This window comes from Ursus maritimus, unplaced genomic scaffold (assembly GCF_017311325.1).
Source record: "Ursus maritimus isolate PB19 unplaced genomic scaffold, ASM1731132v1 scaffold_32, whole genome shotgun sequence".
Taxonomy (NCBI): Eukaryota; Metazoa; Chordata; class Mammalia; order Carnivora; family Ursidae; genus Ursus; species Ursus maritimus.
The window spans coordinates 24881477-24893974 of record NW_024425786.1 but is presented as its reverse complement, the minus strand read 5'-3'; the positions used below and the strand labels follow the sequence as shown (position 1 = coordinate 24893974).

General features: G+C 57.3%; 1 protein-coding gene across 2 annotated transcripts in view; it reads left to right on the top strand.

Moving 5' to 3' along the window:
- Nucleotides 1–11106, top strand: part of PHC2 (polyhomeotic homolog 2) — a 26041-nt gene extending 14935 nt beyond the window's left edge. For both annotated transcript variants that reach the window (XM_040619225.1, XM_008694432.2), the window contains 5 exons: nt 381–510; nt 1358–1472; nt 5307–5448; nt 6393–6669; nt 9726–11106. In XM_040619225.1, the coding sequence (XP_040475159.1) occupies nt 381–510; nt 1358–1472; nt 5307–5448; nt 6393–6669; nt 9726–9880 (819 nt within the window). In that variant the 3' untranslated portion in view covers nt 9881–11106. The remainder of the gene's footprint in view (nt 1–380; nt 511–1357; nt 1473–5306; nt 5449–6392; nt 6670–9725) is intronic.
- Nucleotides 11107–12498: the final 1392 nt, after the last annotated feature.

Sequence of the window (12498 nt, the reverse complement as noted above, 5' to 3'; positions counted from 1 at the left end):
CTCACGTACGTGGCCTAAGCTGTATTCCTGCTGGTGACGTGTGAGCCCCGGGTCCCGATGGTGGTTCTTCTGGTGGTGTGGGAAACCTGGTTTCTGCCTCCATCTCTGCCCCTTAGTCACTTGGAAGAGTAGGTATTTTCCTAACTTCCTAAGCCGTCCATTGGCCCTGGATTGAAGCCATTGCTGCACTTTGGTGACAGTTGGCATCTTGCCTCATGAGCTACGCAGCAAAATAGGGCCTTGAGCAAGACACTCGGATGATGGCGTAGAGGCTGGCGTCTGTGGCTAGCTGTGTTATATGTGTAATTTTGATGAGGCTGGAGCGCAAGGAAGCCTCTCCCACCTAACCCTCATGGCCTCCGTGTCACCTTGTCCTCTAGGTGGGACGCTCGTCCCTGCTGGTGGGGAATCTCAAGAAGAAGTATGCACAGGGGTTCTTGCCTGAGAAACTTCCACAGCAGGATCATACCACCACCACCGACTCTGAGATGGAGGAGCCCTATCTGCAAGGTAGGCGTCTCCCACCCCGAGCGCTAAGGCCTCCTGATTCGGCCCATGCGGCCAGGAAGGAGATAGGGCCGCAAAGGCCGGCCGTACACACTTGCTCTCTGGGTATCCGTGGAGGAACTCTGCCCAGGGAGTATGTAACATGTCAGCCCATTAAACATTTCTCCCGGTCCCTTCTCAGCCCCTGTCCCTAGAAAATAGGGAAGAGGGGAAAGTCGCTGCCCGTGGGGAGCTATTTGTCCCCTGCCTCTCCCGCAGCCCCACCCCAGCCAGCCACGGGATCCCAAGCGTTGCTCTTCCCACGGGAATCATTGGCAAGGGGTGGGAGTGGCACAGGCAAGGGTGTCCTCCTCTCGCCGCCTCAGCGGCTGGCTCTCAGGCAGCCCAGTGGCCGGCAAGGACCACACTTACAGCCCGAGCCACTGACCACGTGGGGGCCACGGAGGCTACAGAGCTCCTGGGTTCTGGGATCCAGGTCCCCAGGGAACTGGTCAGGTCAGGTAGGGTAGGACAATTCCAGATCAGTTATGAGAGCACCCAGCGTATGGGTCGTAAAGAGGGGTCCTGATTCTTTACCACCTGTGTTTGCCTCAGGCTCAGAGCGCTTGGGGAAAAAACCTGTCAGGTGTCCAAGGGTCATCACCAAACACCCCTGGGTACTTTCCAGGGTGGGGGAAACAGCCCTTTCCAAACCAGTGGCGAAAGCAGTTGGGCATTTTCCAAGCTCGTCCACCACGGCGTGTCACAGTTACGGGGACGTGAGCAGAGAAGGCAGGCCTCGTGGGGGGCTGTCCAGGGTCTTGTGGGAGTTGCTCCTCTTTACACTTACCCCAATTTCCACACTTGCCAGAATCCAAAGAGGAGGGTACTCCCCTCAAACTCAAGTGTGAGCTCTGTGGCCGGGTGGACTTTGCCTACAAGTTCAAGCGTTCCAAGCGCTTCTGTTCCATGGCGTGTGCAAAGAGGTGAGTGCCCTCAGCCCCACGGCTGGGCCAGCCCCTCCCTCTCCGCAGGATCGCACCCCAGGTCCTACCCCCCTTCAGTGGTAGTCCATCCTGGAGCCCCTGGGTGTAGCTTAGCTGCGGGCCAGTTTCTTCCGCCTGCCTGAAAGCAGCGCCGTGTCACTAATCCGCCGGGTACTGGAGCCCAGAACTCGAGTGAGCAGCCCCGGGTCCAGGGAAGAGAAGCAGTGCTTTAGCTTGGCTGCCCTCCTGGGCCCCACTGAACCCAGACTGCCCTTGGCGGCTGCTGTCCCCTTAGGGTAAGCCCTGCACCAGAAGCTTCGCCCAGAGCCCCTGCACTAGTGAGAGATGTTCTGTGCGTGAGCTTTCACCCTGGGCGGGCGCGGCGTCGTGTGCTGAGCGCCTGCCCCGTGCCAGGCACCGCACTAGGCAGTCGGTGCACACGTGTCATCTCGTCTTCAGAGTAACCGCGAGGCAGGGATGACCGCTGGCCCCTCACACACCAGGAAACTGAGGCACAGAGGGTGAGTAACTGTGCCCAGTGTCGAGTCAGGGAGTTAGACTCATCTGACCCTAGAGCCCTGCGTGGTCTTCGTACCGCAGTGGAAGAGGCGTTAACGCTGAAGCCCTGGGCCCTCAAAAGAGTAGAAATCTCTAGACCCCTTCGCGGAAGTGCTCTGCGTGCCGGCTGGAGTAAGGCTGTCCTCAGCCCCGTGCTGGAGGCCATCAGGGTGCCTCAGAAGCTTGGCCAGGCTACAGGCGGACCTCGTTTTACTGTGCTTCGCAGATAGTGCATTTTTTACAGATGGAACGGGTTAGGCAAGTCTGTTGGCGTCACTTCTCCAACAGCGTTTGCTTATTTTCTGTCTCTGTGCCACGTTTTGGTAATTCTCGTAACATTTCAGACTTTTTCATTATTACTATATTATGGTGATCTGTGATCAATGGTCTTTGATGTTACTATAATAATTATCTTGGGGTGCCACGAGCTGCACCCACGTAAGACGGTGAACTTAATCTGTAAATGTCTGTGTTCTGACCGCTTCACCGACGGACTCTTCCCCCATCTCTCTCCCTCTCCTCGGGCCTCCCTATTCCCGGAGACACAACAATATTGAAATTAGGCCCATGAATAACCCTACAGGGACCTCTGAGTGTTCAAGTGAAAGAAGTGTGGTGCGTCTGTCAGTTTAAATCAAAAGCTGGAAATGATTACACTTCGTGAGGAACACTCGTTGAAAGCTGAGACAGCCGGAGAGCTAGGCCTCTTGCACCAAACAGCCAAACTGTGAATGCAAAGGAAAGTTCTTGAAGGAAATGAAAAGCGCTATTCCAGCAAACACACGAGTGGTAAGAAAGCAAAACGGCCTCCTTGTCGATGTGGAGAGAGTCTGGTCTGGATAGGCGATCCAACCCCACCCAACTTTCCCTGGAGCCAAAGCCCAACCCAGAGCAAGGCCTAACTCTCTTCAATTCTGTGAAGGCTGAGAGAGGGGGGGAAGCTGCAGAAGAGGAGTCTGAAGCTGGCAGAGGTTGGTTCATGGGGTTTAAGGAAAGAAGCCGTCTCTATAAAATAAAAGTGCAAGGGGAGGCAGCAGGTGCTGATGGAGAAGCTGCATCAAGTTCTCCAGAAGACCTGGCTCAGGTCAGTGATGAAGGCGGCTGCGCCAAGCAGCAGGTTTTCAGTGCAGACCAAACAGCTTTCTACTGGAAGAAGATGCCATCCGGGGCTTTCATAGCTGGAGAGGAGAAGTCCGTGCCCGGCTTCAGAGGACAGGCTGGCTCTCTTGTTAGGGGCTAATGCAGCTGGTGATGAAGTTGAAGCCAGTGCCCGTCTACCATTCCAAACATCCTAGGGCCCTTAAGAATTGTGCTCAGTCTACTCTGCCTGTGCTCTGGCAGCGGAACAACAAAGCCTGGACCACAGCCCATCTGTTTACGACATGGTTTAGTAAAAATTTTAAGTCCCGTATTGAGACCTACTGCTCAGGAAAAAAAGATTTCTTTCACAGTGTTACTGCTCCCTGACAGCGCACCTGGTCAGCCCTGAGCTCTGATGGAGATGTGCAGCGAGTCACGCTGTTCTCATGCCTGTAACACATCGTCCGTTATGCAGCCCATGGAGCAAGGAGTAATTTCAACTTTCAAGTCTTTTTTTTTTAAAAATGGATTTTGTAAGGTTCTAGTTGCCATAGATACAGATTCCACTGGTGGATCTGGGCAGAGTCCATTAAAAACCTTCTAGAAAGGATTCACCATTCTAGATGCCATTCGGAACATTCAGGATTCAGGGAAAGTGCTCAAAATATCAGCATTAATAGGAGTTTAGAAGAAGTTGATTCCCACCCTCCTGGATGACTGAGGGGTTCGAGACTTCGGGGGGGGACGTAGCCGCAGATGTGGTGGAAACAGCCAGAGGGCTGGCGTTCGCAGTGGAGCCTGAGGATGGGACTGAACCGCTGCAATCTCATGATAAAGGCTGAACAGGTGAGGCGTCGCTTCTTAGGGACGAGCAGAAACTGGGGTTTCTCGATGTGGTTTCTTAAGGAGTCGTCACCTCCTGGCGAAGATGCCGCGAAGATGGTTGGAATGACACCAAGGAATTAGGAATAGCGGATGTTCCAGCCGTTGAACTAATTTGTACACTCCTGTTCTTTGCATCTTTAATGATCACTGTACCTGTTGGGTTATATTTCACGACTAAATCTTACGTGTGTGAAGCCGCCTTTGGGATGTCCAGCAGGGACAGCTGTTTTCATGCTGCTGTTGTTGTGGTCGCCGTCCACGTGGTGTGGGCCCTCTGATTCCGTGGCCTGGAACGCAGGCGCACGACAGTGGCGTGAAGGCAAGGATTACATTGAACATCACCTGTTGATAGCATTAAATCGATTTGTAAAAATGGTAAATGTGTCTGGGATATTGATGATTTCAATAAAGTTGAGAACATTTTAAAGTAAAAAAAAATAGAGTATCAAATAAACTGAGTTGATAAAGCAGCGGCAGAGTTTGAGAGGATTGACTCCAGTTTTGAAAGAAGTTCTCCTGTGGGTGAAACGCTCTCGAACAGCATCACACGCTACAGAGAAATCATTCCTGAAAGGAAGAGAGTCCATCGATCGATTCGGCTAACTTGTTCATCATCTTTTTTCCCTTACAATTTTTTTAAAAAGATGTATTTATTTATTTGAGAGAGAGAGAGCCCACGTGTGGTGGGTGTGCACACAGCTGGGCGGAGGGGCGGGGGAGGAGAAGCAGACTCCCTACTGAGTGTGGCACCTGATACGAGCTCGGTCCCATGACCCTGAGATCATGCCCTGAGCTGAAACCGAGAGTCAGAGCCTCGCCACCCAGACGCCCCCATCGTCGTCTTAATAAATTCCGGTATAGTGTGAACTTCACTTTTATATGTACCAGGAAACACAGTCATCTGACTCACTTTCCTGCCAGTCCGACCTGGACCTGAACCCGCAGTAGCTCGGAGGTGTACCTGTATTTTCCAGCAGGACAGTTTCCTGGCACAGGTGATACTTAGTGCAGGACATGTCAGCCGTGAGTTCCATGATCCAGGTCGTTGTGTCAAGCACTGTACACACATTAGCTCGTCCAGTTGTCAGAGCAAGTTTAGAAAGGGAGTCCTCTCATCCCCGGCTCCAGATGAGGAAACTGAGGCGCAGAGGTCAAGTGGCTTGAAGTCACCCCGCTAGTAGTAAGTGGTGGACTTAGGAGCGGGGCACGTGGACGGACTGAAATACTGCGGGAGAGCCTGGCTGCTCCCGTGCTGCGGGGGGCCCACACGCCCGTGGCTGTCTGACTTCCCTATTTCGCTAACTCTGGCAGGTACAACGTGGGGTGCACCAAACGAGTGGGGCTCTTCCACTCGGACCGGAGCAAGCTGCAGAAGACAGGAGCCACGACCCACAACCGCCGTCGGGCCAGCAAAGCCAGTCTGCCGACACTTACAAAGGATACCAAGAAGCAGGTGAGAGGCCGGCAGAGCCCGAAGCTCCGTTGTCAGAAGTCCCCACCAGCTTCCCTTCCTCACAGACCCGGGACACCCCCACTCCTTTTCTGCGGCTGACTTAAGTCTGCTCGTCGCGTTCTCATTTCTCACAAGCCGCCAGAGCAAGCCCTTCCCAGGCCCCGTCATAGGCCCCTGCATTTAGACCCACGGACCCGTGTGAGGTGATTTCCTGCGTCAGGGACCCTGGCCCTTCCTCGCCCCTTCCCTTCCAGTTTGCCTGCATCCTTCGGGGGCCTTGGAAATGGGGTCTGCCCTGCCCGGCCCCATGAAGAGACAAACTGTCCCCTTTACCTTGTGTCTTAGGCGGAGGGCCAGGTGAGGAGGCAGCCCACGCCCTTCCCCCTACTCCTCGCTGCCGCCTCGAATGCAGAGCCCCGAGTTCTTGCAGCCTCTCCCAGGGACACGCTGTTCGTTACAGACGCTCGGGTGCCCACAGCGCCGTCAGCTGCTGAGGCTCTAAGTTGCACCGCAAGGGCCCCCGGCCTCGTGGGACGTTTCAGAGCCTGATAGTTTGTGCCGCTTGTCGTCCCTTGGGTCGTAAGCCTCGTTAAGAATCTGACGAAGGCCGAGACCCAGCGTGCACACGCACGGGAAATTCTACGTGCTGTTTCATAGGCCACCCCCGCAGCCTCCAGAGGCCTGGTTTAGAACCCCGCATCTAGAAGAGACGATAGACGTGGGTAGAATCCGATCAGTGCGGTGCACGCGCCGGTACCGGGAGGGACTCCCTGTTCGCCGGGCCAGCGGGGGGACAGCCCAGAGCCGCTTGTTGATCTAAGGGTTCAGAGGCATGTAGTCATAGGTAGGCGGGGGAGGCTACCTGCCTTCGCCCGCCGCTCCGCTGAGGCCTAGAGTCGGTGTCGTCCCGCGTCCTGAAGCCGGCGGTTTCTCTCTGCTCGCAGCCAACAGGCGCCGTGCCCCTCTCAGTCACGGCTGCGCTGCAGCTGACGCATAGCCAGGAGGACTCCAGCCGTTGCTCGGATAACTCAAGCTACGAGGAGCCCTTGTCGCCCATCTCAGCCAGCTCGTCCACCTCCCGCCGGCGACAGGGCCAGCGGGACCTGGAGCTCCCTGACATGCACATGCGGGACCTGGTGGGCATGGGACACCACTTCCTGCCAAGCGAGCCCACCAAGTGGAATGTGGAAGATGTCTACGAATTCATCCGCTCCCTGCCAGGTAAGGCCCGTGGGAGTCCCGTGTCGGACTGGAATGGTGACCCGTGGGGGCAGGGGGGCCCTCCCCTCCCACCACCAGGAAATGACTCAGTTAGTGACTCAGGCGCAGGAACAGCCGTGCAGAGATGAATCGGTGCGATCCCTGCCTGGAAGGACGTGCGTGCTGCTGCAGGACACGGCCGTGAATGCTGTCCTGCGGCTCTAATTCGCCGCATATCCTGGCATGGCGAGCGGTCGTGCAGGGGCGACAGGTAGCTTGTGTCTGTCCTGGGACAGTGGACGAGAGGAGTCAAGTGGGAGTGTAGGAAACCGGTCGAGGAGCACGTCAGTGTAGGAGGAGGTAAGCCGCGCGACCGTGGGCAGGCAGGCCTCGCCGGTCGGAGACGTGACCCCGGGGAGCGGCTGGAGCGGGGGCGCACAGACCTGGACGTGAACGATGTAGGGAACCGCACAGACGCTGCTGGGGGGCACACGTGGTTCTCAGGGCTAGAATTTAGAAGGGAACCTTGGAAGACATGCCTCACATTATTCACAGATGCTTTCAGGGGGACCCCAGCTTCTCGACTGTCGTTTGTGCCAGTCGTGCCCAGCTGCTGGCCATGTGAGGAATGGACAGCAGCCACAAGCCTGTTACTCAGAGACCCGCGTGGGAGCCGTGGTCGAGAGCGCAGACTTGTCTGTCAGAACTGGGCTCACATCCCGGGCTCTGCCCCTCACTCCAGCGCCTTAGTCATCTCTTGCCTTGTTCCCGGAATTTCTCACCACGCAGCTACCACCACGCAGCTACGGTGGCTCAGGAATGTGGGAGTGGCTTGGCTGGCCGTTTCTGCCACAGGGTCTCTTGTGAGGTTGTGATGAAGGTGTGGGCGCAGGCTTCCCTGGGGCCGTAGGATCCTGTTCTAAGGTGCCCCATGCCCCTGATTCTCACGGAGGGTATGCTGCCCACGGGAGGTCTCCGTTCCTCTCCGTACGGGCCTCTTCAGGACACTCGTGCTTGCCTGTTCTTAGGACACGGCAGCCACTTTTCCCCACGGAGGTGACCCCGGAGAACATGGTGGAAGTTACTGTGGGCCTTTTGATCTAGACTCAGAAACTACATGGTGTCACTTTAACACAATCACACAGGTCATGCCCACGGGGGCATGAAAGGGAAGCCAGGTTTCTTTGGAGCTGTTTGAGGCCTGGTTACCATAGTTCACCAGTCGCTGGCCCCATGATTCATGTTCCTCCCTCAAGCAGAACACACTCACCTACCATAGACCCCACAAATCTCATCCCATTGCAGCAGTAATTCAAAGCCCAGGACCTTTCCAGCAAACTCCTGTCCAGGTGTGGATGAGCTCCTCAAACCCAGGTCCTCCCGATCTGAACACCTGAGAACTGGAGACAACACGAACCCAAGCTATGGTGGGATAGGTACAGGATCACCGCGGCAGGCACGCCCGTTCATAAAGGGGAGAATGGTGCGGGGGCATACAGGACTCCCCCATCGTCCCAGTTCTGAAATCCGGCAGGGCACATGTTGGCATTTCCCTGATTATGACTCCAAGCCTGGGAGTGATTATCTTTCCTTCTTGCGTCCACCCTCTGAGTCCTCCTTCCCTTCCCAGGCAACGTAGCCTGAGCTTCCAGCAGACTAGTTTCTCAGCCTGTTCTGCTGCTCTTCATTTTCTATGACCTCGGACCCTTCCGGTTCAAGCAGTTGTTATGCCAGTACAGTTGTCTCAAAATCATGGTGGGCTTCCAATGCATCTTGTTGGGGTTCACTCCATGAGACAAAAACCATACCCAGAATGCTCCACGGTAAGCTTTCCTCTCTGTTGGCTTCTTCAGAAGTGAAAGACAGTGCCCTTAGTATCTTTGAAGCTCGGCTGTTGAATGGCCAGGACCCAGGAGGCACGCCCATAAAATCCTTCGAGAGTTCTCTGAGGCAGCACCTTCGAGAGCTTCTAAGGTCTTGGCAAGAGATCTGCCACGCCCTCAGTTCCATCTGTAGACCATATTTTCTCACCTGTGTCCCGGATTTGATCTTTGCCTAAACTACTTCTTAGTTTTGGCATCGTTTGCAATCTGGAGAGGCCAGGGATTTTCAAACGAGCAAATCCTAGCTCCTTGATTTCTAACAGTTTCGCCTTTGCCTCGTCTGTCCTCGTTTTCCTGCGCCCAGCGGTCAGAAGCCAGGCAGAGCCTTGAGTGTTCTGCTGGAAACATCCTCCACTAGATGGCTCCGTCCGCGAGGCACATTACACTTACGTGTTACACCCGCAGCAGGGTCGTGACGTTTTCTCCATTTCCCAGCAAGGATCCATTTCTCCCAAGTTCCAGAAACAGTTTCCTTTCCCTGAAGCCTCATCCAGTCTCCTCACAGGCCATCAGACTGCTGTCTGGCCCCTCAGAGTATCTTAGACACGTCACTGACACTCCCCTCAGAGTCCTTCCGGCTCCCACCCGGTGCCGCTCCCCAGGCTTCCAGAAACCAGAATCTGCATTCATTACCCCAGAGTGTCATGGTTTACCCCAGGTTCCGTGGGTCAGGAACGCGGCTTAGCTGCATGTGGGTCAAGGGGTCAAGATGGCAGCCAGAGCCGCAGTTGTCCGAAGGTCTGGAGCCAGAGGACCCGGTTCCGGGGTGCCCTGCTCACATGGCACAGTGCCAAGCGGCCTCAGTTCCTCTCCACGCGGGCCTCTTCTGAGTGCTGCTGGAGTGTCCTCATGACATGGTCGCTGGCTTTCTCCAGTGGAGACTCTCTGGAAGAGCAAGGTGGCAGCCGCTGTGCCCTTTGTGACCCGGCCCTGGAAATCACATGCTGTCACTCCCACAGCTCCTTGTTGCCCGGCCGGGCCCATTCGTCGAGGGGGCCTCTGACCAGGGCATGTGTACATAAGAGACGCGGGTCCCTTGGGTGAGGCACTTAGCCTCTCCCGGGCTGTCACAGGAAACAGCCTCCCTCGAGGTGTGGTCAGGAGGGTTCGAGGAGGTCACGCATCTCCCGGGCGGTGAGCGCCAAGCGTGCGCGCCAGCAGCTCTGACCCCGTGCGTGCTGCCGTCCCCCTCAGGCTGCCAGGAGATAGCGGAGGAGTTCCGGGCCCAGGAGATCGACGGGCAAGCCCTGCTGCTGCTCAAGGAGGACCACCTGATGAGCGCCATGAACATCAAGCTGGGGCCGGCGCTGAAGATCTATGCCCGCATCAGCATGCTCAAGGACTCCTAGGGCCGGCCTGCGGCTGCGGCCGGCTCCTCCTCCGACGAGTGGAGCCGCGCACACACTCCTGGGGCCCAGAGCCGGGGCCGGTCGGAGGGAAGGGCTCTCCCCGTGGGGCGTGGCTGGGGAGGAGGTCTTGGCACCCCCTCGGTGGCTCTCAGGGGCCTTTCTTTCTGTGGGAGGGGCAGAGAGGTAGGTGGCGCAGGAGATGGGGCTTTATGCTTGTAAATACTGATAGCACTGGCTTCCTCCAAAGTCCCAATACTCTAGCCCCGCTCTCTTCCCCTCTCTCTGTCCCCCATTTTCCAGGGGGTATACACGGTCAGGGCTCCCCAACCAGAGTTGGGTTACTTTCAAGGGCAGCTGTCGGGCCTGGATAGAGGCCTTGCAAGCCCTTGCCTGCCTTTCTCCCACTTCTTTCTCCAGGCCTGGCTAACTCTTCCGTTGCCGGCTTCTCCCCCTTCAGCCCGTTTCTGAAGCAGCCGGGGGTTCTCCCCCTTCACCGTCCGCAGGTGGAGAGAGAGAAGCTGGGCCCGGTTTGGCCACGCCTGCTGGCACGGACGCCTTAACGCTGTGTGTGTGACTGGATGACTGTGTAGGAGCCTGGACTGGCAGATGGGCCCAGAGCCACCCTCTGGCATCTCCAGGTGTTTGTAGCAAACAGCCACTTAGTGCTTTGTCCTGGACTCCACTCAGCCTCAGGACGGGGAATAGAAAAGAAGGGCAGCCTCTGTGCAGAGAGGCGAGATCGGAAGGCGGCGAAGTTCAGACGGCTTTCCTTCGCAGAGTGGGCGCGCGGTCTCCGGAGTCCTCCCCACGCTGTGAAGTCCCCCGACTGCCCTGCTGTGCCACAGGCGGCATTAAGGGGGCTGCCGTGGGCCGCCCTGGGAGCCCCAGAGTGGGGGCCCAGAGAATGTCTGAGGGCAGAGAAGAGCCGGGGTGACGTTGCCGTGAAGAAAGCAGCCTCGGGCCTCCCGCTTCCACACTTTGCCTCTCGAACTTGCTAGCAATTTGAGCTATCTGCGGAGGAGGCAGGGCAGGAAGGGCGAGGGCCTGCCTCTGACTTGCCCTGCCCTCGGAGGCTCCTGGGGGAAGAGCGGGGCTCTCCCTGGGAAGAGGGGGGGCACCTTTCTCAGCTCGTTCTATTCCCCACTCACACCCCCAGGCAGGGTTGGAAATGAAGGACTTTTTTAACCTTTTGTTTTTGTTTTTTAAAAATAAATCTGTAAAATCTGGTTCTCTGGTGCCTTTCTCCACGGGCTGCTTCTCCTCCAGAAGGCGAGGCGTGCTCCCCTGGGTCGGGGGTAGGCCGATCTCCTTAACCGGACAGCGTGCCCGCCGAGCTGTGCTGGGGTCCCGTCGTCTGAGGGCGACCTTAGCCCCATCGAGACATGCATACACGGCCTCGTTTTCACAGGTGTCCCTTGGAACGGGAGCCTCCGGAGCCCCTCAGCTCTGAGGCCCCCGCCGCCCGCCTTCCCGCAGGGGAGACATGATGCTGTCGGGCCAGGAGCGCACCCCTTCGGTGGTTGCCGCTGGGCAGCCCGGTGTCCTGGGTAAGCCCCTGGGTCGGCTTTGGCTCACTCAGCACTTGCATGTTTGGATGCTGGGCTAGCTCCTTGTTAGAGTCACCGTCCTCTCCGTCCTCCCCGAGGTGATGCCTGGGCCTTGAATAAAGAAGAGAGGGCACAGCAGAGACCGGCGGCTCTGCGCAGGCAGAGGTGGGGGGGGGGGAGCGGTTGCAGGTGGTGGACGCGAGTTTGGCAGGGGTCGCGGTGAACCAGGCCTCGTGGTGAGCAAAGCAGTCTCTGCCCTGCTCGCAGGGAGCCTCAAGTCCCTTGAACGCTGCTCCTAGGCCTGGGGAAGGGAGGAGGGAGGCAACCTGGCCTCCGGTTTTTCCTTACCGCAGTGTTCCTGCCTGTTTAAAACATGGGTTCAAGACCTGGGCCCCAGCTCGCCGAATCCGTCTCCAAGGGTGGGGCCCAGGAAGATTAGGCACAATGACTTCCAGGAGTTCGATAACACCCCTCTGGAAAGCCAGTTAAATTGTAACTAGTACCGGGAGGAGGAGGAGCCGGCCGGTGGTTCTAATGACCCAGAGGGCAGAGCCAGGGCTGGAGGGGCTGCGGGGCCAGGGCCAGGGCCCGAGGCTCCGGGAAAGGGGGAGGGTGTGGGGCCCCGCTAGGCAGGCGCCCTGAGGTCCCGGCGGGTCTCGGTAAGTCTCTGCACCCTGAACCGCCCTCCCCTTTCCCTTTATGGGGAAAGTCAAAGCCGGGCCTCTCCCGAGTTTGTTCTTACCCGTGTGGCAAGGGAGGAGGGCCCCGAAACTCCTCGGGGGCGAGGATGCGGTGAAGGGCAGGGGCCTGGCTGCCGCGGCCCGTTCCTTCTGTGTGTGAAGGGTGATGCTCGAAACCCAGGCATCGCCTCCCTTGCGAAAGCTCGGTTAGGCCACTTCGCTTTCACAAAAGACCTACTTGAGTCCCTGCTTTCAGGACCAAGACAAATCCCCAGAGGGTTTTTGCTTCTCTGAAAAAAGGCAAAAAGTGAAAATACCTTGTTCAGCGTCTGTTGGGCAGCGAGCCGCTGCTGGAGGCGGCGCTCCCTCCCGGGCCGCTGGGCATCTCAGC